Raw genomic sequence first — 25393 nt, forward strand, 5'->3', positions numbered from 1 at the left:
AGAGAGCCCTCTGTGCTTTTTTTTACTGTATGTTTCTGTGAGGGAGAGAGATGTGTGCGCGTGCAAGTGTGTGTGCCAAGCTTCACTGTATGCAGGTCAATTCCTTCAAAATGATTGTTTTGAGAAGTTCACTTTGTCTGCCCTTTCCATGTTGGTGGGTGGAGGTTGGAAATGTAATAACGATGATGATGTACAATCTTTTTTTGTGTGTATAAACGTGCACTGTGAAAAGGTAGAGAGAGCACCACACTGTCAGAGTCCTCTGTCTTATTGCACTGAGTGTTCTCTTGTTTTTGCGTCATAAATTTAAAAAAAGAAATGGGAAAAAAAACATGTTTGAGGAAAAAAAGAAGTACTGTATTCTGATTGTCACTTGGGTTCTGTCTGAGAGAAATAAATAAATATGAACTTGAAACCCGCTACGGAAAAAAAACTCCTGCATCCTGTCAGAATTATTTATTCTCCCCCTGCCTTGGGAATATGAATCGCATGCAGGAAGATTTTTTTTTTTTTTTTTTTTTACTTTAAGCTACTGCCACTCGCACTCTGAATGACTCAATATTTACATTTTCAAATATTTTGCATAAACTGTATACTGTATTTCACGATCTGAAGTGAAGTAGTGAAGTGAAGTAAAAGTTAAGTCAATTCAAATTAACTAACAGTGCATAATAGCTTGAAAACATAATGCCCTATGCGAAGGAACTCTGAATTAATGACCTCAAAACCTTGTTGACAAAAGCCAATACATATCATCGCTCATTTATTTCTGGGCCTCCAGTTGTGAGATTGAAGAGAAAAAGTATTTGTTGCTTAATACAAAATGGACATCTTTTTATTATCAAACATATTGACTACCAGACATAACACCATTGAAATGAAATGGTAGTGACAGCTAAAACATTAGATTCCACTAATTGTCATTACACAGAGTACAAGTACTGAGGCAACAAAATGCATTTCTCTGCATTTCACCCATCCTCGTCACTGACGTACCTAGGAGCAGTGGGCTGCCAAGTTGCAGCGCCCAGGGAGCAGTTACTGTAGGGGGTTAAGTCTCTGTATCAGCACGCTACCAGGAGGAGCCAGGGATCGAACTGGCAATCTTCCCAATTACTAGACGACCCGCTCTCTCTCCTGAGCCACTGCAAAACATGAAGAGGTTCCGAAAATCTTGACAAAGTCAAGACAATTTAAGTGCAAAATGTAGTTGGTCGAGAAAGTTCAAATACTTTGAACTTGTACTGTGATCATTTGCACTTGGAAACAGAAGCAGGCAGTTATACAGTTGAGCCCCAGGCAGTTTAGTGTATTGTCATATATAAATTATAAATGATTAAATAAAAAATAGCAATGATTAAAAAGGGAGCTTGACCTTTGACATTTATGCTTCTCTAGTGCAGACATGGCACCGACTGGCCTTCAGTCGCTGCTGTTCGGCTGCTTTGATGGTTCCAGGCTCAGGGATGAGGAACTGATTGCCCTGGCTCACAGTGGTCAACCAGAAACTGTAGAGATTGGCAAAGTAGTGGCAGGTGCCACGCGCACCCTGACACTCTACGAAAGGGTGCGTCCGGAAATCCTTGAGACAGCTTCCAGATGAGGACAAAGACTGGCCCCCGCCTTCATCCGCTGCTCCCATGTGCTGGGGAGTAAATCGAAAGTTGTATGAACGAACATTTTCGCATCACTTGTCTTGAATCCAAACCCTCCAAACACAAATTTGCTCTCGCCCCTGATCAGACACAGGTATAGGTGGTTTATGGAATAATCTAGAAAAACCTTTAAAAACATGATTAGGATGAATTACGTAGATATAAAGCACTATTTACAGCACTATCATACAGTATTACATTTTAAAAATTACTTATAAATACTTGAAAAAGAGCATTAAATCCTCTCGGATTATGAGGACACTAAATATCACCTATTACTAATATACTAATATTTGCCTATTCCTCCCAGTGCCAAAACTCATACTCAGCACATGCAGCACACAATAGGCCTAGGGCTTGCGGGATGGGTGGGGTGCAAGCTATGTGGGTGGGGATGCGGCGGGCAGCTGCCATCTTGCCTGTCACGCTCCTGCCCCAGCTCCTGCTTCTCGTCCGTCCCGAAATTGTAATCCCACTCATATTAGCTTAGAACACATACATTCGCACACCAATCCTACTCCGAACAACACTCCACCAGAACAGGGTCTGCGGGACAGGAGGGGTCCGAGTGATTTGGGTCTGACTTGCCTGAAGGAGTCGCACCCCCAAACCCCGCAATTTTAACTGCAATAGCCAACACCACACATTGAGCACTGGGGTTTTCCGGGGTGGCCGGTCGCTGGCAGGTCGGTGTGGGGGCATGGTTGGACGGGGCCCTGCTTGCTGTTGTGGGTGTGGGTTGTGGTGTGGGGGGCGGCTGTCGGCCTTTTGCTCCTGCTGCGTGGCTTCTCTGCGGCAGGCATCCCCGGTGCTGGGGCTGGCGGAGGGCCCGTATATCTGGCGGCCTGCTGGCATCGGCTGGAGGGGGGGGGCTAACATCCAGGTGCCCCATGCTGAGCACACTCTGCTAGGTGGATGGGCACGCCGGGTGGGGCGTCTGGTCGGCTGGGGTGGGGCAGGCCTCGCCCTTACGCGGGGCGTGGATGGAAATCGGGTCTCGCTGGCCTGCTGCGGGGTGGATGGTTCGGGCGGGGTGTCAGTCTGTCGGCGCGGGGCCGGGATCTGGGCTTGCGGTCCGTGCCTGGGGCCCGTGCCTGCAGCTGCATCTTGTGCCAGCACCTAGGGGTTGGTTGTATGTGTGCGCCCCTGGGGTGCGGGGTCTCCACGTGCTCCCTGGGACTGAGTTATGTTCCTTGGGGCCGGGTGTCGGGGTTGCTCCACTGCCCTCTGGCTTCTTTGGGGGCCCGGGGCTTTCCTGCAGCCGTCGGGTGTCTACGTGGCTGCAGAGCTCGGGGGCTTCGTGGCCCTTTCCACTGCTTTGAGGTGCTATGATATTATTGGCCAATATATCTATCCTGTTCAAAAAAGTATGACAATGAATTGAATTTGTATTATAATTATTGCTATTCTGTAAAATAAATTTAATCAAACAAAAAACAAATAACTTTATAAAATCTTATATCTTTCTTAATTTCTTCTCAATTAAAAGAATATTCCCTTCCCATCACTTTTAAACAATAATGAAATACTGACAGCCAGCCACCCATGTTTTGACCAGTATTTTGTCAAAAAGTGCAAACATTTTTGAATCGACTTGAGAACCTTATATTTTAAGAACATTTAACTTATAACCAAACAAATAAATAAATATTAAGACACAAAGAACTTTTTCATAGATAAAAAATTGGAAACAAAGATATATATATATTAAAAAAAGTTTATTTATGTTTATGAGTTCCAGTGGACGCATCATCACTTCCGAAACAAATGTGTTATCAGAGTTTCCAATGAACGCAGAATCGCTTAAAAGCTGTGTCCTGTCTAAATGCAAGTGTAAACAAACATGGATGGATTTATAATGCCTAGTCGGACTTCTGCGCTAATTTCAGTGAGTAACTTAAAAGTAGTGTGAAACGGATAAGTACAGGATAAATAATCAATGTTTTTTTGTTTATTATACTTCCAATACTTCAAAATCGGCACACATTGGCTGTATAACTGCCGATCCCGATGTAGTCAAAAACGTCAAATAATGACTGATATCGGTCGGGCTTTTATACCGTTTCACTATGTATACTATCACTTTGTTGCAAATAAGCGGCAGAATAGCTTTACAACAATATGTGACGTCGTTTGGAGTTACCGGGCTTTACATTATCTGCATGTGGGAGCGAATGTAAGCAAACGTGGAGGAGCGTGGTGCTTCGCCAACCAATACCAATGGTGACATACACGATGGAACCATGGATTACTACAACATTTGGCCGTCTGCTAACGAGCTGCGACAACATAAGGTGAGGGGGACTACCGAGCCGAACCAAAGCACCTTTTTGTTTACAGGTTTTAGTTTGAGGTTTCAGTGAATGAAAGTGAACACAAGCAAGTCATTCGAGTCATCATGTCTCAAGTCAGGTCAAGTCAAAAGTCTTTAACTTCCAAGTACAAGTCGAGTCTAAAGTAATTTATTTTCTGTCAAGTCAAGTTGCAAGTCATCAAAACAGTGACGGGAGTCAACTCAAGTCCACATCTCTGGCACACACACATGCACGCACGCACGCACGCACACACGCACACACACAAACCAAGATCCTTCACACTCACCAGGAGAAACGAGTAGCCTGTCCAGAGGCTCCTCCAGCCAGGCGGACACACAGGAGTGGCTCGGTCCTGACTGTGGACAGCAACGGCAGGGGCTGACGCCTCACACACCGCGCAGCGGCTGATGTGGGACATGATCTCCCTCCTTGAGAAGGGCATCATGGGTATGGCGGCAGTGGTGGAGAGCCAGTAGGACTTGTCATTGCGGCTGGAGTAGTGGCAGGCCGCTCTGTTGCAGTAGGAGAAAGGCATGGTGGAGAAAACAGGCAGGCATGAGCCGGCCTGACCTGAGGAGGAGAGGGAGGGCAGGTTGAGAGAAGAGAAGATCACAGAACAGAACAGAACTGAAGAAAAGGAAATAGCAAAAACATGTTTTGAACAGCAGTTACTGTATATCACTTAATTTAAAACCACTTTTTGCAATTGCTGCAGTCCATCAGATTTTTCCGACTGACAATATTGTGATATTTTGCCCTATTGGACTGCATTTAAGTACAGGGAGAAGCTGCAGCAGACGTAAGTTTCTCAATGGTTGAGCTTTAAATAAAAACGCATCACTTCAGCGAGTCCTTACCGAGATCCTGTGTGTGAGCCTTCTCCTGGGCCTCCAGATATATCAGACTGTATCCCACCCACAACTGGGCACTGCCGTCGGGGCACTGTGGTACCACCACCGATTGGCTGTGGATAACCAGCAGGAATCCGGGTCTCAGCGCCCCCCCTCGGCCTGGCTCTCCCGGCTCACCAAGTAAACCGGGGGGACCTGGACGCAGAATGTATCCAGGAAGAACAATGTTCCAGGAAAAAAAGAAACATACGTAACGTGTTGATGTCTTACTTTTTATATTTAAAATATTGGTGATGTGCGTCGAACTTCAAATTCCACTGATGTAATTTATGTATGTATCAATAATGTGTGATGGTTGACCTTGAGCCCCAATGAACCCCTGCTGCCCAGGTTCTCCTGTGTCACCAACAGTGCCGTCGAGACCAGGAGGGCCAGAGGTCCCTGGCAGTCCCGGAGATCCGTCAGGTCCCTTGTCACCTAGAATGGAAAATGCACACAAGATGATACATTATGATTGCCCATAGACTAAAACGTTCTTCTCACTCTCAGTGCTGCAGATTTCACAATAATTCCACATGTAGGATATTAAGGATACAAACAAGAAAAATATTCAAATAATTGAAAGTAATGTATATATCAATAATGGAGTTTTTAAACCCCTACACGGGCACTAAACTGATCACCACATTCCCATACATTTATTAACATTCATCCATTCATCATATTGCACACCCTTGAACAGGACCGCACAACCCCTGTGGCCATTATTTATTATCTTACAGCATTAAGGAGATTTGTTTCCATCGATTTAATGTTTGCAGCAGTTTAACCTTCTCAGAGGATCCACAAATCTCTCAACTGAAGGAAGAAGCTAAAATTCAAAGTTCAGGACTAGGGAACGGTCCTCCATCATAAATCCAACCCGGACAATAATAGACACGCTTGAAATGTTGAGTATCAGTTAATTGTATGATGTTCAGAATGCAAAATTAATTCAGTAATACAAATAAATATGCAACTTGAATACATAAGAAAGAACAAATTGATGCAGAGACAAAGCAACAGACACTATACATACATTTAAAAAATTGTAATAACCTTTACGTCCTGGTGTCCCTGGAGGACCAATGTCGCCATGGTAACCATCAGGACCTGGGCTGCCCCGCGGCCCCTGAACTCCTCTGATTCCGACTGGTGGTCGTTCGACAATGGAATCACCGCGGTGACCTTTGGGCCCTGGAGAGACACATTAATCACACAATCATACAGCGCTCCAATCATGGTAACTCTCTAATATAATTGTAAACTTTTATCAATAGGCTTCTGCCGAGGACTGTCTGGGACTCACCCCTGTCTCCAGGTAGGCCTTGTTCTCCTTTGTAAGCCCTGGGACCAGGGACACCATGTTGACCTTTGGGTCCATCTGGACCTCTGAGGCCAACAGGGCCCCTTTCGCCTGTCAAAGAACAGAGCATCATTTAAAGTAAAATGAAATACACCTGGGAGGTAGCTTCTGTGACAACTCAGTGCAAGCTACAGTACATAGGCCAAACTCAAAGTGGGATCAAGTCTTAATTATCATGGCTATACATTATTGTTTTAAATAAAGCAACTTCCGTGAACTCGTAGCAACTTCCGTGAACTCGCTGACGTCACTGGAACTTGTTTTGAACATGTCCCAGTCCCGTCAGTAAGAGCATCCTGAAGGGCGGCCTCTGATTGGTCTGACCATCGCTTTACGTCCCTCGTCACTACCGTTCCACGCGCGATGCACGGCTTGTAAATAGGAAGTAACGAAATAGCGGAATGATCCGATTTCCTGAAAGAAGGGAGCGAGACGGTCCTGTATCCGTTTTTGTATGGTGTGTAGCAGTGGTCCATAGTTTTATCTCCCCTGGTAGCACACGTGATGTGTTGATGGAAATTAGGCAGAACTTTTTTAAGGATCGCCTTGTTAAAGTTCCCAGTCACCACAACAGCCACCTCGGGATGTTTGTTCTAAAGTCTTCATACACATCATACAGGTTCGATGGTGGAATATAAACCACTGTAATGATGACCGTGCTGAATCCCAGGGGAGGTAGAATGGACGGCATGAGATGGTCAACTGTTCCAGGTTCTGCAAGCAGGAGCTGGAGAGAGTCTTGATGTTGTTGGAATTACACCAGCGGCTGTTTACCATGAGGCAGATGCCTCCACCCTTGGATTTCCCAGACTATTCCAACCTGTTGGCGCGGAACACGGAGAAGGACTCGGCTGGACGAATGGCTTCTTACGGCATCCTTCATCTGGCTTCACTGAACATTAGCAAGAATGATGCTTGGCAGAGGTGGACGGTAAGTTTGTGTCCTCATTCCGACCCGAATGCCGCCACGTTTACCGTGGTGTCGTGGAACAGCGGCTCCATTGTTGTTGTTGCGTAAAATCTCTGGGGTCCACTCTGGATCCGCAGATAAAATGTCCCAAAGTTGATCTTCCAGGGAAATTTTTTTATCCACGAGTGCATCGCGGCCCTAGGAGATCACTGCTGATGATTTTTTGGCGGACATAGTGATATAATTATAGAGCACCCACTGTTTCTCCTGGACTCATTGTAGAAATATTGAATACCAATGTATACCTTTTCGCCCAAGGCTGAGGTAGTTTGGAAGTCCAGGGCTTCCTGGGAGCCCCTTGTCACCTTTACGGCCTTGTAACCCAGGAAGACCGGGTTGTCCTGGGTCTCCTTTGGAGGAAATGCTCACACCTGGAAAGCCTGGATCTCCAAGAGGGCCTTCAAATACATGACGACACACAAGATGTACACAGGTTCAGAAACACAATAGCATGCAGCAATTTGCAATCATGACCTCAGAACAAAGCTTATAGATGCAAAAATGCAAACACACATACCTTCAGTCATGAATAGAAAGATACAAAGACAGACCTGGAGGCCCTGGGGGCCCTGGAAATCCTTCATTTCCGGAAATCCCTTGGTATCCTTTACTTAGGTCGCAGCATTCTGAGCTGGTTGAGCCAGGAACACCAGGATAACCTGGGGGTCCTTAAGGTTAAAGCAAAATAACTAGATAGTAATTAATCGCAAGATCGTTATTTTTTTAAAATATTGGTCTGTTTTGTTTAACTTAAGATTCCTTTGGTTTAATGTACCTGGGTAACCGGGTGGTCCTCTCAGACCTTTAGGTCCAGGATAGGCAGCTCCTGAAGGTCCTGGAAGACCTATGACGCCTTTGACCCCTGGAAAACCAACTGGGCCTTGTGGCCCTGGCATATCTAGGCCTTGATATTGAACACACAACACATAACACATGTAAGCAGTGTGCTATTGTATGTACAGTATATTTGTATTTATATGTATTCATTGTGTATTAAAAAAAAGTTATTTAAAAATTAAGCTTATTTGATAGTCCACCAAGAGATACAGTATTTAGGTAGAAAAAACAGGTCACTATTTACATTTCACTGATTCACATTTCTGAGAATCTTAACTCCTCTTAAAAGGACCCTACACATCCTAAAAGGACCTTTTTATCACACCTCTAGCTGCCTTCATCCCCTTTGGACCCCTCAGCCCATCGAGCCCATCCAAACCTGGGGGCCCGGGAGGTCCTGATAGTCGGAAATAGTAAAACAGAATTGGAACATTCGCAGAATAATATCACTGACAAAATAAAATATGGCTGATTTAAATTAATTAAGACATTGATTCATAAATTGAATTGAAAAAGACTTTCATAAATTCTAAATTCTTTACCAGGGTATGGTAGCTGTGCTAAGGAAACAAGTAAATATTTTGAGAATTGAGTCAGCAGCTCTCAAAATAACATATTAGCAAGGCTTGTTGCGCCCAGCTTATTCAGAGGTACAGGGATGTGTTAGTACCTGGAGGTCCTGGATGGCCATGTGGACCATATGGCCCCTGTGCACCAATGTCACCTGGAGGGCCTGGAGAACCTGGATGACCTTGTAGGCCATGACCACCAGTTAGACCTGCAGACAGAAACACATAACTCTATATGTTGATTGAATTTTTGAAGTTCACAAACAAAGAGGTGAATTGAAATTGTCACAATGTTAGTTACATTTTATTTACTTTGGTTGCGCAATCATTAACATATACATAGGCGCCGCATTGACTGCTTCGGCCCATTGTTGTGATACGTCAGCGCCGCTGCCATATTGGAACGGGCAAGACTGGCCTATGAACAAATACAAGTAAACGGGGGAGCTACGGTTTTTCTGGTTAAAAACAACTATAACGTTTGCTTGCTTCACCGTCTGCCATTTCCGCTAATGGTTGTGCATTGGTTGACGCACTTCCTGTGACGCAATGCCGTAAATCAATCACTTTCCTGGGGATTCGTACCCAATGGCAATCCGATTGCATAGTGAAATAGGCTTATAGGGACCCAATCTAAATGCAGATGGTGTCATTATTCTATAGCCATTACACTACAATCAACATTAACTTCATAATGATAAGTAAAAACAAAAAAGTTGTCTATTTCCCCTTTGAAACTAAAGAATGCTTGATCTGATTTCATTACTGCATTACCTGGTCCGCCTTCCCTTCCTAGATCTCCAGCAATCCCTTTCTGTCCTGGCTGTCCGGGGAATCCCCTTGGTCCCGGGTCTCCTGGGTCTCCAGGCTTGCCATGAGTTGCTATAGACAGAAGAATTGTCAATTCTAACTTATTTAAACAACAATTATCAATTTTAGTAGTAGTAGTAGGAGTATTTTTGCTGATCACATGTCACCCCTTTCGCTAAATGTTCATTCTCTGCCCAAGGCCGACTACTAAGATTCAGGCATTCCCTACACTCACTTCCAGCTCCCCTTTCCCCAGGTTCTCCTTTGGGTCCAGGTGGGCCTGGCTGTGAGAAAGATTCTCCTGGGTCACCTGGAACAGAGTTGGATGGATACTTACATGTAGGTTGCCTCTTCTTATAACATCCTTCCTCAGAGACCCCAGGTGTTTTCCTCTTGCTAACACGATAAAAGTCACTAGGTACTGTAAACCCCCATCCACCCTTTCTGTCCACTCACCCTTGGCCCCTGGGAGTCCAGGTGGGCCTGGATTGCCGGGATGCCCCGCGAGACCCGTTTGACCCTGAAACACATATACAGTAAGCATCACTTTGTACACCAAGATGCAGGATATTGAGAATATGGTAAAACCATCAATGTATCCTTAAAGGCACAGTGGTAGAGATAATAATGACTCAAATAAAAATATATTTAAAGGACCTTATTACATGAATGTTTGAAATGGTTTATCAGCATGCTGTGTTGATGATTCGACATAAATCATCTAATAGTAATTAATTAATCGAATAAAGATGTTTTGTACCTGCTCTCCAACTTGCCCTGGGTGTCCCCCTGGTCCGGGGAATCCCTTGATTCCAGGATGCCCAGGAGGGCCTGATATCCCCCCCCTACCTGGAGTGCCAGAGTGTCCTCTTAAACCTTGGGGACCAGACCAGCCATCCAACCCTGAATCTCCTGGAGGACCCGTTATACCCTTGAACCCTATGAGAAACAAAAATGAAAAGGCATCACTGACATTGTTGTTCTTTGCCATTTCTTTGTTAGATGATTAAACACAATTTTGAGTGATGAAAAAAAATTCATGACTGTGTTGCAATCTGTGTCAAATAAATTTGTACCAATTGTGACTGACTGAATTTATCTTGGGCAATGGTTCACAATGTTGGTCCTGGGGACTCCCATAGGTCTTTCAAGAGGTTTGAGGGTCCCCAGCAAAATTAATACTAGTTTAACCTTTTACAAGATATTAGCACCGTTAGAGAATACACATGACCGTAATGAGTGTTTTCATCACAGTTTCACTGTTTTCCCCCTAAATATACTATAGATAGTGATAGAGGTTTGGCCTAAATCATATCTAACATAAATACAAATCTTCTCAGATTGGGGTCCGGGGACAAAATCTTATCAAGTGGGGTCGATGGCCTAATGTGTATGAAATATACTACAGATAGTTATGGAGGTTTGACCTAAATCATATCTAACATAAATACATATTTTCTCAGATTGGGGTTGATGGCCTAATGTGTATGAAAATGAGGGTCCTTGATATGAAAAATGGTGAGAACCACTGATCTAAGATATTAATTTCCGATGCTCATAATGGCTTTGTGAAAAAAGAAAACCGTGGTGAAAGTTTTAACATGACAGGATTTTATCAAAATCATTATATCTAAATGTATTTAGGAAATATCTCATAACTAGGTGAGAGACCAGATGTATTTGCTTCTTTAAACTCACCATCAATGGGTGGTGGTCTGAAATTATTATATTTTTGCAATGTCAGGATGACTTTGACTTTACCTTGACTTCCCTGACCACCTGGCAATCCCCTGTGTCCTGGAAATCCTGGGAGCCCTTTGTCTGCAGTTAAATTCTCTTGAGATAGGGGTCCAGGCATTCCAGGTGGACCACGGGAACCTGAATGGATGGCAGCAGATTGAGCTGAATCCTTGTCATGACAATAGCAAATGAGGAAAAGGCATTTTGAAAGTTACCTTTTAGCCCAGGTAATCCTGGATCTCCTGTCAGCCCAGGAAGCCCATTAAAGCCTACTTCTCCCTGTCTCCCTCTGGGTCCTGGAGGTCCAGGTCTACCTGTTAAACCGCCTGCCCCCACTCTGCCAGGAAGGCCCCTTTCCCCTTGACAGAGAATTAGGACAAGTACAAGACAGATTTTATTCAGTTTTTACAATAAATACGATCATGACTGATCTTACATTGGATTTATGTAGTAAGAGTACCGCATATATAAGACACATAATACATGATATGATACAGGGCTTGACATTAACCCTTGCCCAAGAGCCGGTCACCGGTCATGGCCGATCAAGCTGAAAACAGATTGGTGCATTTCTTGTTTTAATGTTAACATAACGTAACATTAACATCACATTTTTGTGATTATTACTCCCCCACTTCCCATTTTACCTCAGCAATGCAGCGTCGGTGTATAATATTCCGTTGCTAATTATCCAATGTCACCTGGAGGGCCATTGGATCATAATATCATAATATTTTTTAATTTATTGATTTCTGTAATTAAATTACAATAATATACAGTATATATTTGCATAGTTTCAGCTGGGACTTCGTACCTGGGTATTTTGACCAAGAATTGCGTGGTTGGTACACAAAATGCGTGCAGGTTGGCAGGTCTGCTATCCTACTGTTTCAAATGTTTTATTCCCAATACTTTTCTTGCTCCATTGTCTTCTCACGGAGTGAAGAGCATTTGAATGGTTCAGCTAGAATTCTCATTTAGCTGTGTTCGCTGGAGAGATGTATACCTCTAAATAGTTATTGTTTACTCGCCAAGATTACATTTTGCGAGGTCGATTTTGGGGGGGGGGTGGAGGGGATAAGCCCCCCTCAATATTTAGAACACGTACATTTTCCCCTCAAATAAAAAAAGTATTGTGTTTTAATTCACATAAATAGACATTTCAACCATAAATGTATGCAGAAAAGGCACATACTGGAGCATAAAAATTCACCAGAATGCAGAGTGAGGCTCAAAATTTCCTGGGGGAGGACCCCCAGACCCCCTGCTTAATGTGTCCCCCCCACCAATGTTAAAACGAAACCTACACCACTGAGCAAGGTGGAGAAGGGACCAAACATATTTCCTGAGACCTCCACATAACTAAATCTTAACTTACTAAGTTTTAAGCCTAATAAAGTTTAAAGCCACTTGCCAGAATGTAAGCTTAATGTAAAAAGCTTAATGTCAAGCCCTGTGATACATAATATATCTATTTTATTTCACATTTTGTTCCAAACAGCTCACTGGTTAACCTTTCCGTCCTGATGTGCCGTCAAATCCGTGGTCCCCCAGGGGCCCAGAAGGGCCTCTGAGTTCAACTGAGCCTGGAAATCCCGGCAGGCCAGGGAAACCTTGTCTACCCTTCAGCCCCTGGCCAGGTGGGCCTGTGTCTCCAGGCAAACCCTTTCTACCAGGAAAACCTAAAAGTCATGCCGAACAAAAACAAAACCAATCAGATCGCATAGCCACTGCGTAGCGTATGGATAAAAGTACTTGGATATGGAACATGTATTATTAGACAAAACTTGTTAAATATTTATTTTTAATTCTACTGGGAACAATAACTTCCATGGGCTAAACCTCGGATTGTCTTACAGTAATAGACTCACCTTGTCTTCCCGCTGGTCCAGGGTTTCCTGGACTTCCCAGCGGGCCAGGAGGGCCTCTCAAATCACTCTCGGTGCATTGTAGTCCTGGTGTGCCATTGGGTCCAGGGTCACCGATGAATCCTGGCTCTCCCTTGTGACCCGATCCACCTGGTGCACCCTGTACCCCTGTAATAGTGTTTTATTCATCATACAGTTATTACAGTCATTAATCACCGAATGAAATAAGAGGAAAATGTAAACACTGTATGCGTGCGTGTGTGAGCATGCTTGAGAATCACCTGGTGACCCAGGGTTTCCAGGAACACCAAGGAGTCCTTTCTTCCCTGGTGCCCCAGGACGACCGGGGTGTCCAGGAGCACCAGGTCCAGGGGTGCGAAGATCTCCTGGAGCACCTTTCCTTCCTGGGAGTCCTGGATTCCCAGGAAGGCCTGGAGGTCCATCCAGGCTTATTCCCCTTGGTCCAGGGTCGCCTGGGTCTCCGTTGTAACCTGTTGGACCTAAAACCAAATAAGCTGGTTTATACTGTATACTAAATATGTTCAATCAGATAAAATATAAATAATCTAACAAAGAGCCAACTTGGACTATAAAATAGGAGACATTATTTAGGTTCACAGTATAGCATAAAACATTTTTGAAGGGACGTTACCTTGTAATCCAATCCCACCACTTTGCCCATCATCTCCTTTCATGCCTTTAGGTCCGGGGTCGCCAGAGGTTCCTGGGAAACCATCGCCTCCTGGTACACCTGGAAGACCTGAGAGAAGATGAGAAAACAGTCTTATTAAGTCTCATTTAAGCTCAGGAAATAGTAATACATTTCAGAGTTCATACAAATCAATTTGGTTGTTGACACTATAAACATAATAAACAGTATAATAAACTAGCAAAATCAGGCAGCGAAGACTCACCTGGTGAACCATCCTCACCCTTCGGACCAGGTGGACCGGCATAGATGTCATGACAGCATGCTTCAACTTCACCTGGGGATACAAAGGCAAAAACATCTTCAGCCCCTGACCTGCTTTGTGCAAAGAAGCTTGGTAATAGCCTCCTATTGGAAACTAAATTAGAATTACAAATGTGAAAATATGTGTTGTCATAAAGTGATGATGATGACTAATGAAGCTTTCAATGAGTCAATCAAAAGCATTCTCAGATCTCATGGGGGATTTTCACCTGGTGGGCCTGGTCGCCCTGGATTCCCAGGTGTGCCAGGATTGCCATGGTTTCCTTGGAGTCCGGGAGGTCCACGAGGGCCAGGGGCACCAAGCCCTGGGGGGCCAGCGCGCCCAGGGAACCCTTTGGATCCTGCAGCACCGGGGTAACCCTTCAGACCGGGGGATTCTGCAGCACCCTGCAAAACACAAATTGTTTTCAGAAATGTAACTTCTTATTCTCACAATTCACCAAATATATGTAGCTGCTCAATCAATCTCAACTTATCATCTCATCTACTTATCAATCTCTATCAATTTTATGCAGTCAATGTTACAATGTCACAGGCAATAATGACTAAATTAAGTAGACATTTCAGTGAATTGCAACTTTTAAAGCCTAAATCAAGGCAAATATTCAAATGATTATTTCAAGAATATATTTGAAGTGGGGCAAGTAACAGCAAATCTCATAATCATCAAAGAGACAAGATACACTTCACGCAGACAATGTATGAGACATTGGATGAGAGAGTACAGGCAATAAAAACATACACAACTAAGCTAAATAAAATCTGCCCTCTATCTGCCACATTTCTTGTGAGGCTATGGATATGTGCAAAAGTGCTTGTGTAAATACAAAACAACAACAACTTACAGGTGTTCCAGGGTCTCCTACAAGTCCCGGAGGACCGTCATCTCCTGCTCTACCAGCTACACCAGGCAAACCTGGGTGTCCAGAGTCGCCCTGGTCACCCTTCGTAGCTTTACATGAGACAAATTCAGATGGTTCAGTCAAATGCAAAGTACCCACAAGATTCCTTTCCATTAAAAATGTAAGAAAATAACCTATTATAGATCTTGGTATGTTCACCAATAGCTGGCCAACACATTTATTTCGAATTTTTGATTTTGAGCTACGACCTTCAAATGTACAGCTAAAATGTGTACAGTGTACTGTAGCAGATGCTCACCTTTAAGGTGTGTCCCATAGGATTCACCTTTCTGACCTTTCCTTCCCTTCTGGCCCGGAGATCCAGGTAAGCCCTTCAGCAGAAAAAATGCACATAAAGTACAGCAGAGATAGTAGTTAAAATCTGCATATCTGCAAAATAAGTGCACTACAAAAAATGTAAAGTGGCTGGATGTGAAACTCACGCATTTGTAATGCTATGTGAAAAACTGGAAGAAACTAATAATCAATAATCTAGACTTAATAATAACCTTGATACATTTTTTGAGTTTTACATTCATAAGTTGATATACAGTATCTGGTCAGTATATATTAAAATACAAAATAAAAAATATACAATACTGCATTGCTATATTACTGTATTATTATAAATGATAACAATTGTAACGGATGGCCGTCAACTTTAATGGGAATATGCTTCCTTTCATCTGAACCCTGTGAGGCCACGGGAACATTAAGCTGTGTTTCCCTAAGAGCAATATTAGACTGATCCAATGATTCAATAAATGTGTAATCGCTACAATGTCTCTCAATAGATAATTTTGTAAAGAACGATACTATTCTCGACTCTGAGGGGCGGGAAATTACAAAATTAGGAATGTTACGGTAAAATGTGATTAAGCTGCCGCCCCATTTGGGGAGCTTGGACTCCCCTTAGCGTCCACAGACAGGAGCTGACTGACCTGCTAAAAATTTGGGTTTATTGCTCCGAATTTGTGAATTTCTGAAAAACCCGTTTCTGTTTCAGGAGAGCTCTACATGTTATACTCACATATTATCCATATGAAAGCTGTGGGCTCACACGTAGTTTTGGTTTAGTTTTAGTTAACTGTACAGGGATACAAACCCATGTATGGTGAAAGAAGGTCTGAAATATACTTATGGTGGTAGCCAATGGTTCCTTAAACGCATCACTTTCGACACTCATTAGTTTTCCGAGCCTGTGAACGCAGCATTGCTTTCGAGCCCTTTCAAACCGGAGTGGACCCTGATGGTGTCCGCATCTCATGTAATATCAGAGAAAGAGTCCACTAGTTAATTAATAGCGGATGGCATCGTTCTCTTGGACGGATAAAAAAATTTAAATGCTGAAATGGGTCACAAGACCCCCTCAAACTCTTTGGGTTTTGGACAATTCACATAAGTCACCCAAATTGTAATGAAAAAGGAAACATTCGCCCAAAAAACTAGTTATTTGCATCCCTGACTGCAATAACCTTGCTCTACTGCCATCCACTGGTGCCTATGCGCACCGGTGCGCACGTGAACAAACGCACCAACGCACGTGCAGTGTTTTGGTTGCGACTGTAACAGCAATATATAAATATCACTAATGCAACAAATGTATTTATTTTGGGGCAGGTTTGCTGTTTCTGTTTTTTATGTTAAAAAATGGTTGCCAAAGGGGGCAACCAGAGGCCACAAAATGGTTGCCAATTGACTTGATCTGGATGCCGAGGGCAACCGAGCAACCGTCACCGCCGAGCCCTACTTATTTAACTCAGAGCTTAACTTGTCTTGGCACATTGCCACGCAGCCTTTCGTTTGTCTTTGTTCCGTTTGAAAAGGACAAAAGGACACTTCTATACTTTTAAAGCTCCTGTCTTGTAACTTAACCAGTGAAGAGCACCACACAACACCAGTAGTCGAGTTATTTTTGGGACAACAACAACCAACCTACAACCGGCCAATCCACCAGAGGATCATCAGCCAAACACCCTTGCCACCTCTCGCCATCTTAACGAAATAGTATGCGGGGATCCGGGATATTATTCAGGATCCAAGACGAGGCTACAAGCCAAATCAATGGTGATCCAAGAAGATGCGAGCCAGTAAACTGATGGGGCTCCGGTAAGCTCATGCCAATATTTCAGTTTCAGTTTAGTTAATTGTCATTCAAACATGTTAAAAATATGAGGGAACGAAATTTGTTACCCAGATACAGCAGCTTAATAAATACAATTTGCAATGTAATAGCTAAAAACTTAAATAAAGTGCATAAAAACTAGCCGCATACAATAGCAGCATTAAAAAGTGCAGTGGACAGACCCGGGATGTTGTCCGGGCCTGCTGATTTGCAAGGATTGATCCTCTGCAGCGTCCCCCTCACATCCACAACAGACATACTGAGGGGCAGCTCGCCTGATGCTGTGAGAGGGGATGGATGACTCAGAGTGGGCATAGAAGGTGTTCAGAGCATCAGGAAAAGATGGATCCCGAGGGCATTGTGCATCCCTCCCTTTGTAGTCTGTGATACTCTTTATGCCCTTCCACATGCTTCGGGGGGCGTTGGTAGAAAAATAACTGTGTATCCTGAGGGCATAAGTGGCCTTTGCCTTTTTGATGCGAGCCTCCATTTCCTCCTCGCTGCTCTTAGTGCCACTGCATCTCCAGATCTAAAGGCTGAATCCCGTGCCTTCAGAAGAGACAGCACCTCTCCATTCAGCCAGGGTTTCTGATTGGGACAGACGGTGATTTTCCTGGTGGTGGTGATGTCATTTGGCATCCCCTGTCCCCTGTGTGGCCCAGCTCCACTGAGCCACACAGGGGTCGTCTTCTGTGTGGGCTTGTTGTCTTTGAGCACAGGATGAGGAACCAGCAGGATGGAGTTTTGGTCAGAGAAGCCCAGGTGGGGGGCAGGGCACCACTCTGTACGCCTCCCCTCTGTTGGTGTACACATGGTCCAGCGTATTGTTTCCCCTGGTTGCTAAGGAGACATACTGGTGAAAGCATGGCAAAATGTTCGTCAGTTTAGCCTGATTAAAGTCCCCTGCTACCATGAAAAGATCTTCCAGGTGCTTGGTCTAGAGCTCACAGATGTGGTCATGTTGCTCCCAGAGTGCTGTGCTAACGTTAGCACTCGGGGGGATGTAAACAGCTACAATATACACAGCTGTAAACTCCTGGGGCAGGTAAAACGGCCGGCATTTCAGCGATAGATATTCCACTGATTTCGAACAATGGCTGCTCACAGGACCACACTTTGTGCACCAGCCGTTGTTGATGTAGATACAGAGGCCCCCTACTGAGATTTCCCCGACAGGTCGTCTTGGAAGAGGAGTAGCCCGTCAATCTGGTGGGCTGAGTCTGGCAAGTTGTTGTTGAGCAATGTTTCTGTTAAGAGAAACCCACAACAGTTCCGCAATTCTCTATAGCTGCTCAGCCTGAGTCGCAATAGGTCCAGTTTGTTTTGTAACGAGTTGACATTAGCCAGAAAGAGTGTCGGAAGAGATGGGCTGTTGCTATCCTTTAGCCAAGCTAGCAAGCCGGCCCACTTGCCTCTTTTCTGTCCTTGTGCACACTGCCTCCTCTTTCCCCTGAGCCGTTGTGTCTTGCTCCTCCGGTCCGCTGTCCTCAGGAGCCGCAGTCTGCCCAACACAGCTTTTAACTCTGGTTCGATCACTATGCTGGGTTGAACGAGTTGAAGACGTTCAGTTGAACTGTACCTTACTACACATTAAGCAAATACGCCAGTTGCCGGTAGCTGAGAAGCTACTAGTGTGCATTCAAATGCAATCCCTCCAATTCAATCTATAGTTAATACACCCCGCTCACCATAAAAACCTCTTCACTCTCCTTGTGTGTGTTTGTGTTTAATTCACTTTAATAATCTTTTTCTACCTCAACCTTTGAGGTTGATCATCCAAAGATTAAATATTAATACTTTATTTTCAGAAAAAAAGATAGATTAGATTAAAGAATAAAATAATAATAATAATAATAATAATAATAATAATAATAATAATAATAATAATAATAATAATAAATTGAAATAATAAAGTTATATTTTTCACACTTCAATGCTAGGCGTGTCTGTCTGCATTTATTGATGTTATTTTATAGAACATATACAGTATATATTTGTTTTAATGCATTTCACTGTGTCAAACTTTCAGGTTTTCCATACCATTGGGCCTGGGTCTCCCTTGAACCCCAGCTCACCAACCCAACCTCTTAGTCCTTGAGTTCCAGGAACTCCATCATAACCTGGAGGCCCTGGGTAACCAGCGGGACCAGGAGTACCCATCTCTCCCTCACCAAATGTACAGTTACAACTCCCAAGGCAGCCTACAGGACATATACAGGGACAAAGCATATCAACCCATACACACACGCACACATAAATCAATATATTTTAACCATCCTATATCAAATAGCGCAAACGCACATTTAAATGTATTAATTAACACAGAAAGCGCTAGTCCGAGTGTGACATTTGTGGACCTTGGGATAATCAATTGCAGAGAGATCACCTTGAAGTCCTTTAACCCCTCTGCGTCCATGTTCTCCCTTTAGTCCCTGCTCACCATGGTCTCCTTGGTAGCCTGGTTCACAGTAGTAATCTGCATAACAGACCAAAAGACCACAGGTGATATTTCTGGAACCACTCAGAGTACCAAAAATTAAGACTTGCATAAAGTATGTTAAAGTTGTTGAAATGCTTAATATAAAGTTTCAAGTCCAATGAAGTCATTAGCAAATCTATATAACTTCTCCAAAAATCTAAAGAAAATATAAAAAATCTCACCTCCACACCCTGATGTAATCCAACCAGGCATGCCACACACACACACACACACACACACACACACACACACACACACACACACACACACACACACACTCTTGATCAAGGAAATTCAGGTGATGCTGGTGACATTACTGTAGGTGCCACAACCTTAAAAGGTCTTGCATCATGTATTGGGGTGTACCTGGGGGACCGGGGCGACCAGTGACACCTTTATCGCCAAGGGGACCCTTGACTCCCTTCTGTCCCGGTAAAAGATTGGTTTCAAATCCGTAAGATCTCCCTGGTTCACCCTGATAGCCCTTAGGGCCAGGAGGGCCTGGTGGACCGGGCCAACCTGGTGCATCTGAGAAGTTCAATTTCATGTGTTTGTGGCAAGCACAGAGGTCACAGAAGAATTAAATAAATGTCTAGACTAGAAGTCTGGTTTCGAATATTGTCATGGTTTTCATGTTTGAACATCTCACCTGGAGTTCTTCGTCCTGGTGGGCCAGGGGGGCCGTGCATGCCCATGTCCCCCATGTCACCCGGTAAGCCGGGCAACCCAGGAAACCCACTTTCACCCATAGGACCTGTAAGCACAATGCTTTGATTGCTTTCACACTAGAATTAATGTTGACTGGGAGAAACCAAGGACTCCTCGGGAAGTCTTCACTATAATATGTCATACATAGGCATAAAACCAAAAGTAAAACTATCTTGTGAATCCTTGTCAGATTTGAGTGACGTCTTAATAACCATATTCTTTTATTGATGGCGATGCATGGCAATTTGTCTGTTTTTGGTTGAAGGAGTACATAAATTTCCACATGTAACTAAAAACAGATTTTCACAGTTGGAGCTGAATAAAAGCATAGAGATTTGATTGTTTAATTTGCTGATGCTGCCTGTTTTTTGGATGTCTATCAGTTTACTTTCATTGGCGTAAATGTGTGATCACTATTAACGAGACTGTGTTGGCCAAGATCCCATCACTCAAAATGTCGATCCGTGCACTTTCTCCTGACTGAACTTGCGGTTACTCGCTGGTGTCATTGCTGCGGTCTCACCTCTAGCATCACTTCCGTCATAATATTGTGTAGGCCCGGGCAGTCCTAACTCTCCAGGATAGCCCTTTTTTGGGGAAAACAAAATAGACAAGGTAGGAGCATAGATAAAATGTGTTTGAGAACAGCAGTTTGCAATCAAACGATACTAGTCAGGAGTAACAACAGTTAGGTCCTCTACAATAGGCATGTATGTATTTTAAGACAAATATTATTAGTGTTCAGATGCCTGCACCCAGGGCAGCAAGGGATACTTTCCCAACTGAAAGTGATGAATGTAATCATTTAATTCATCCAAAAAGCTCTCATCAGAGGGATCAGTCCTTAATTCATGAAATTACTTTAGACTAGCTCACTGATTCCTTGGTAATAAGGTGTTTGGTAAGCCCATAACGGAACAAATATTGCATAACTACAGTGTTCAACAAATTTGAGGGTAATAAATCACGTTATTTTACTGGGAAATGAATTTGATCGCCAGATTTATTGCAATTGCACATAAACACACATGAACATTTCCTCCTCTCTTCCTTCCTCCTTACTCCTGGCATGCATACACACACATGCACGCATGCACGCACGCACCTATGCACGCATGCAAGTTGTGTCTGTGTATATATATAGTTCACCTTTGGTCCAATTATGCCAATGAGACCTGGAAGTCCTGTGTCTCCACGGGGACCCTAAACAAAATGACATTATGTTGGTGAATTTTTGATGAAAGTTATCCATAATGATCTATAACTGTGTTGTATGTGTCGACGCTGGGAGATAAACAGTATTGAGGTGAGAGGAATACCTCTGGTCCTGTTGCCCCCAGTCTACCAGGCATTCCAGAGGAACCCTAAAGACAGGAAAGATAATTATGTGTGAGTAAAATTGGTCACTACATTTTCAGGTATATTGTCATTCTCTATAGTGTATCATTTCCACTGAACGTGAAAATGTAGGACGCGCTAGGTGGTGTACTACACAGTAAACAAGTGACCATTGTGGAACCGTAGCCATTTATATGCGAGGGTATTAAGTAATAAGTCCATGTAACCTACACGCGCTCCAGGAAAACCAGGGATTCCTTTCTCTCCATTAACTCTCTGATAGTCCTCTCCAACACCCTGTGTAGGAATATACGCAATTTAGAGCTTCATCTCTCCCTCTTTATTTCTGTTTATCTATCTCTCTCATACACACACAGAAGACTCCATGCAAGACATTAATGGGGACACACCAAATTCGGAAAAATGGGTGGACTCCGTCACACACACACACACAAGCACATAGGCATAATAAATAATAAAATAAATACTTTTAACAATGATTGACAATGATGCCTTAAATTTTTAGGTCATAATGATTTGAATACCCTAATATTATAATATAATTATAACATTATAATACAATATTCAGCATTATGTTGGATGAATGCTATTATCAATTTTGTTAAAACTAAATAAACAAAAAATAAAATAAATAAAACTAGTTGATGTGACCTGGCAGTGTTAATTGTATGTATTATTTCAAATTAAAATATATTTTTACAGTGCACACACAAACATACAGTAAATGGGTTTCACAGAATATACTCACACTGATGCCTTTGGGTCCACATTGTCCTGGAGAACCTGCATCTCCCTGAGCAATTACACACACACACACACCAACAAAACAATTTCTCTAGTGCTTCCAAAAGCTTTATTTAACTGTTGAATGATGTGCTGCGTCCCGAAAAGATAAACATCCTGGTTTTTGTGATTTGAAAGGTCATATAATTACAATCAATGTTACTCATTTTCCAGATGATGAAAAGCAGTTATCAAGTTTGATTTTCACAATGTCGTCTGAAATATTTTAGTTTGTTTTTTGTTCTTTTTCATAAACTTGAGTTTAGAGTCATTAAGATAGGATCTTCGTTTCATAAGGCATGATCAACACTGCGAAAAATTCCCCATAATTCTCTAGAAAATAAATTCTTAAAGAGGTCAGCTCTGCCTCTAAATGTCTGACTTAAAGTTCTCATTATATCAACGTTATTAACGTCCAATTATAGGGCGAAGAGGCAGCAGGAACAAGAGGCAAAGGCCTCTTGTTTTGTTTTTTTACATTGGTCCTGGACGGTTCCTGAGGTTCTTCACCTTGTGACCTTTGGGTGGTAGGTATTCAGCAGGAAGTTCTTTGACTTCTTCCGGTCCCGGTGGGCCGGGTGGACCTTGCTCCCCCTAGAGGACAAGGAGAGCTAACCAGGTTGCAGACATTCACACACAAAATGCAAACAAATCTACATTTATAAGGCTACGGTGTCAGAAAATCAACTTACATCATTCCCCTTATCCCCTGCCAAGGATCTTCCAGTGTCACCCTGAAAAATGATTGAGTTGATATAGTAAGAGTGTGTGTGTGTGGCTGTGTGTGTGTGTGTGTGTGTGTGTGTGTGTGTGTGTGTGTGTGTGTGTGTGTGTGTGTGTGTGTGTGTGTGTGTGTGTGTGTGTTTTGGTGTTAATGTGTGGGATTAAATGCAGTTGACTCACTGGTGGCCCTCTGCGGCCCTGTGGTCCATCAGGGCCCTAAATGTGTTAACAAAGAGTATGCAGGAACCCAAAAGCACACACACACACACACACACACACACACACGTACACGCACTTGCACACACACACACACACACACACACACACACACACATACACAGTTCACGTGTGAACACATTATACAATATACGCATTTGGTTAGTATATCCTTAAAACAAGAAGAAACTGTTTTCACACCAGAAGCCCAATCAGCCCAGGAGGTCCAGTTCTGCCTTTAGGCCCAGTGTTTCCAGGCCTACCCTGAAAGTAAAGAGAAATCCATCAGCGTTAAAGTGTCAAAAACTATACAGTAAACTGAAAAAGCAAAGACTTAAGTAGTTACTACTTTATTTCCACGATGCATATTATTCATAAAATGTTTCATTTCACAAATAAAAAAGGTATTAAAAAACATACAAGCAATCCAGGGTTCCCAGGGGTTCCAGGGTCCCCCTGTTGAAATAAGACATTGGAAAAATATGTGAACCTCTCAATATAATATGGATTACTTACAGACAATGTACACATTTTAATACCTAAAGGTTTTAGTGAAACCAAATGTCTTCAACAGAACTGTTGTTTGAATCTTGACTTACAGGAAGTCCTGGTAAGGTTGTGTCATATAAAGGCTCCCCTTTAATGCCTTTAGGTCCAGGAAAACCCTGAAATGGAGGTTGTGACACAAATAAACATATTACTGGATAGCAGGCATAAAAGTGCTAAATGATATACAATTAACAGATAAAATAAGTAGTATATTTCCAGTGCTCCTTCCAGTGCACCAAGGCTTTATCCAAAAGGAAAACTCAAGGCATACATATGAAACTGACAGAAGCTGCTACACTTACCTGAGGTCCATCAAAGCCATCCCGACCAGAACCTCCAGGGAGTCCCGGTCGACCCTGTGTGCCATTACAACCATCCAGTCCTGGCCAGCCAGGCTCACCCCCTGGCCCAGGGTGGCCCTGAACGGCAACACACACTTAAATTAATCGCTAACAGGTGACAGTAGAACCAAATTATTTGGGGAATTACTATATTAGTATTATTTGGGTGGAAAGATTTACTATTTTGATTTTAATTGCAACTGAAGATAATGCTTTCAGAGAACTAGTGTGATGATGGTGGTATTTTTAAGATGCCACTGTTACAAGAGTTTGGTGTGAAAGCCAGCCCAATTGGTATGTTGCATTATTTCTCCACTAGAGGGCAGACACTATTCAATTTCACCATCAAAACGGCTACTGGGGAGCCAAAGCGCTACAGTTGGAGGTTTGTATGTTTCACTTTTTCATGGATTACTGCTGTCGCAGGTAGAATAAAAACAAGAGCCGTGAAAGCCTTATTATTTAGTTCACTTACGGGAGTGCCATCAATACCCGTGAAACCAGGAACACCGGTCATGCCCTAAAAATGGAGAATTGTCTGGTCATTTGATTGTTGATGTTATGAGAGTTTCTATACATACTGCTTACAGATTGTTGCACAGACAAGTCAGTACTTTCTCAATATAGAACTATTGTTATAATCAATAATATTCTTCATTTCCAAAAAAAAAATAATGAATAAAAATAATCAGCCAATATATCACCCTGATGCAGACTAACCCTGCATCCCTTTGGTCCTTGCGGTCCATGTGGCCCCTCAGCGCCCCTTTGGCCCTTGTCACCTACAGGCCCCTCTAGGCCCAGCTGTCCCATTGGCCCCTGGAGGCCTTGCTCCCCTATCTTTCCTGGGCTCCCCTGAAAAGAGGGGCAAATCAAGTAAGAAAATTGCTGACACAGTGGTTGTTTTCCCAAATTTACAATTCACAATATTGATGTGACCTGGTGGGAGTTGTTTGATGGAAGCTTATAATGCTAACGACACTTGAAGGACAACAAAGGGACAACATAGGGATATTGTGTAACCTATGTAATAAATTAAAATAGGTTCAAATTATTAAATGGCAATGTATGGATTAATTTTTTTGCAGTCAAGTGATGTCCCGGAGCAAATTAACAGTTGTAAATTCATACCCGTGCACCTTTTGCAGGTAAACACTGGCACCCGCTGCAGTCTCTGCCTTGACACGGACCCTGCGCTTCTCCCTAGAGGCAGAT

The 25393-nt window shown here is 43.1% G+C and overlaps 1 protein-coding gene across 1 annotated transcript; it reads right to left on the bottom strand.

The window, feature by feature from the left end:
* Positions 1 to 1384: 1384 nt before the first annotated feature.
* Positions 1385 to 24695, bottom strand: LOC307238356 (uncharacterized protein; the record flags this gene model as incomplete). Its single annotated transcript, XM_080011289.1, has 27 exons — positions 1385 to 1645; positions 4257 to 4540; positions 4828 to 5016; positions 5199 to 5298; positions 5926 to 6057; positions 6170 to 6277; positions 7442 to 7546; positions 8704 to 8784; positions 9648 to 9722; positions 9869 to 9932; positions 10189 to 10351; positions 11368 to 11511; positions 13024 to 13188; positions 13302 to 13520; positions 13673 to 13780; positions 13935 to 14006; positions 14203 to 14380; positions 19461 to 19496; positions 19866 to 20027; positions 20149 to 20253; positions 22860 to 22943; positions 23042 to 23083; positions 23253 to 23288; positions 23490 to 23552; positions 23888 to 23953; positions 24140 to 24256; positions 24654 to 24695. The coding sequence occupies 27 exons, from the start codon at positions 24693 to 24695 to the stop codon at positions 1385 to 1387; spliced, it is 3201 nt and encodes a 1066-aa protein (XP_079867415.1).
* Between the last annotated feature and the right edge of the window lie 698 nt (positions 24696 to 25393).

The sequence above is a fragment of the Zeus faber genome (genome assembly GCF_960531495.2).
Source record: "Zeus faber genome assembly, chromosome: 12".
NCBI classification, from domain to species: Eukaryota; Metazoa; Chordata; class Actinopteri; order Zeiformes; family Zeidae; genus Zeus; species Zeus faber.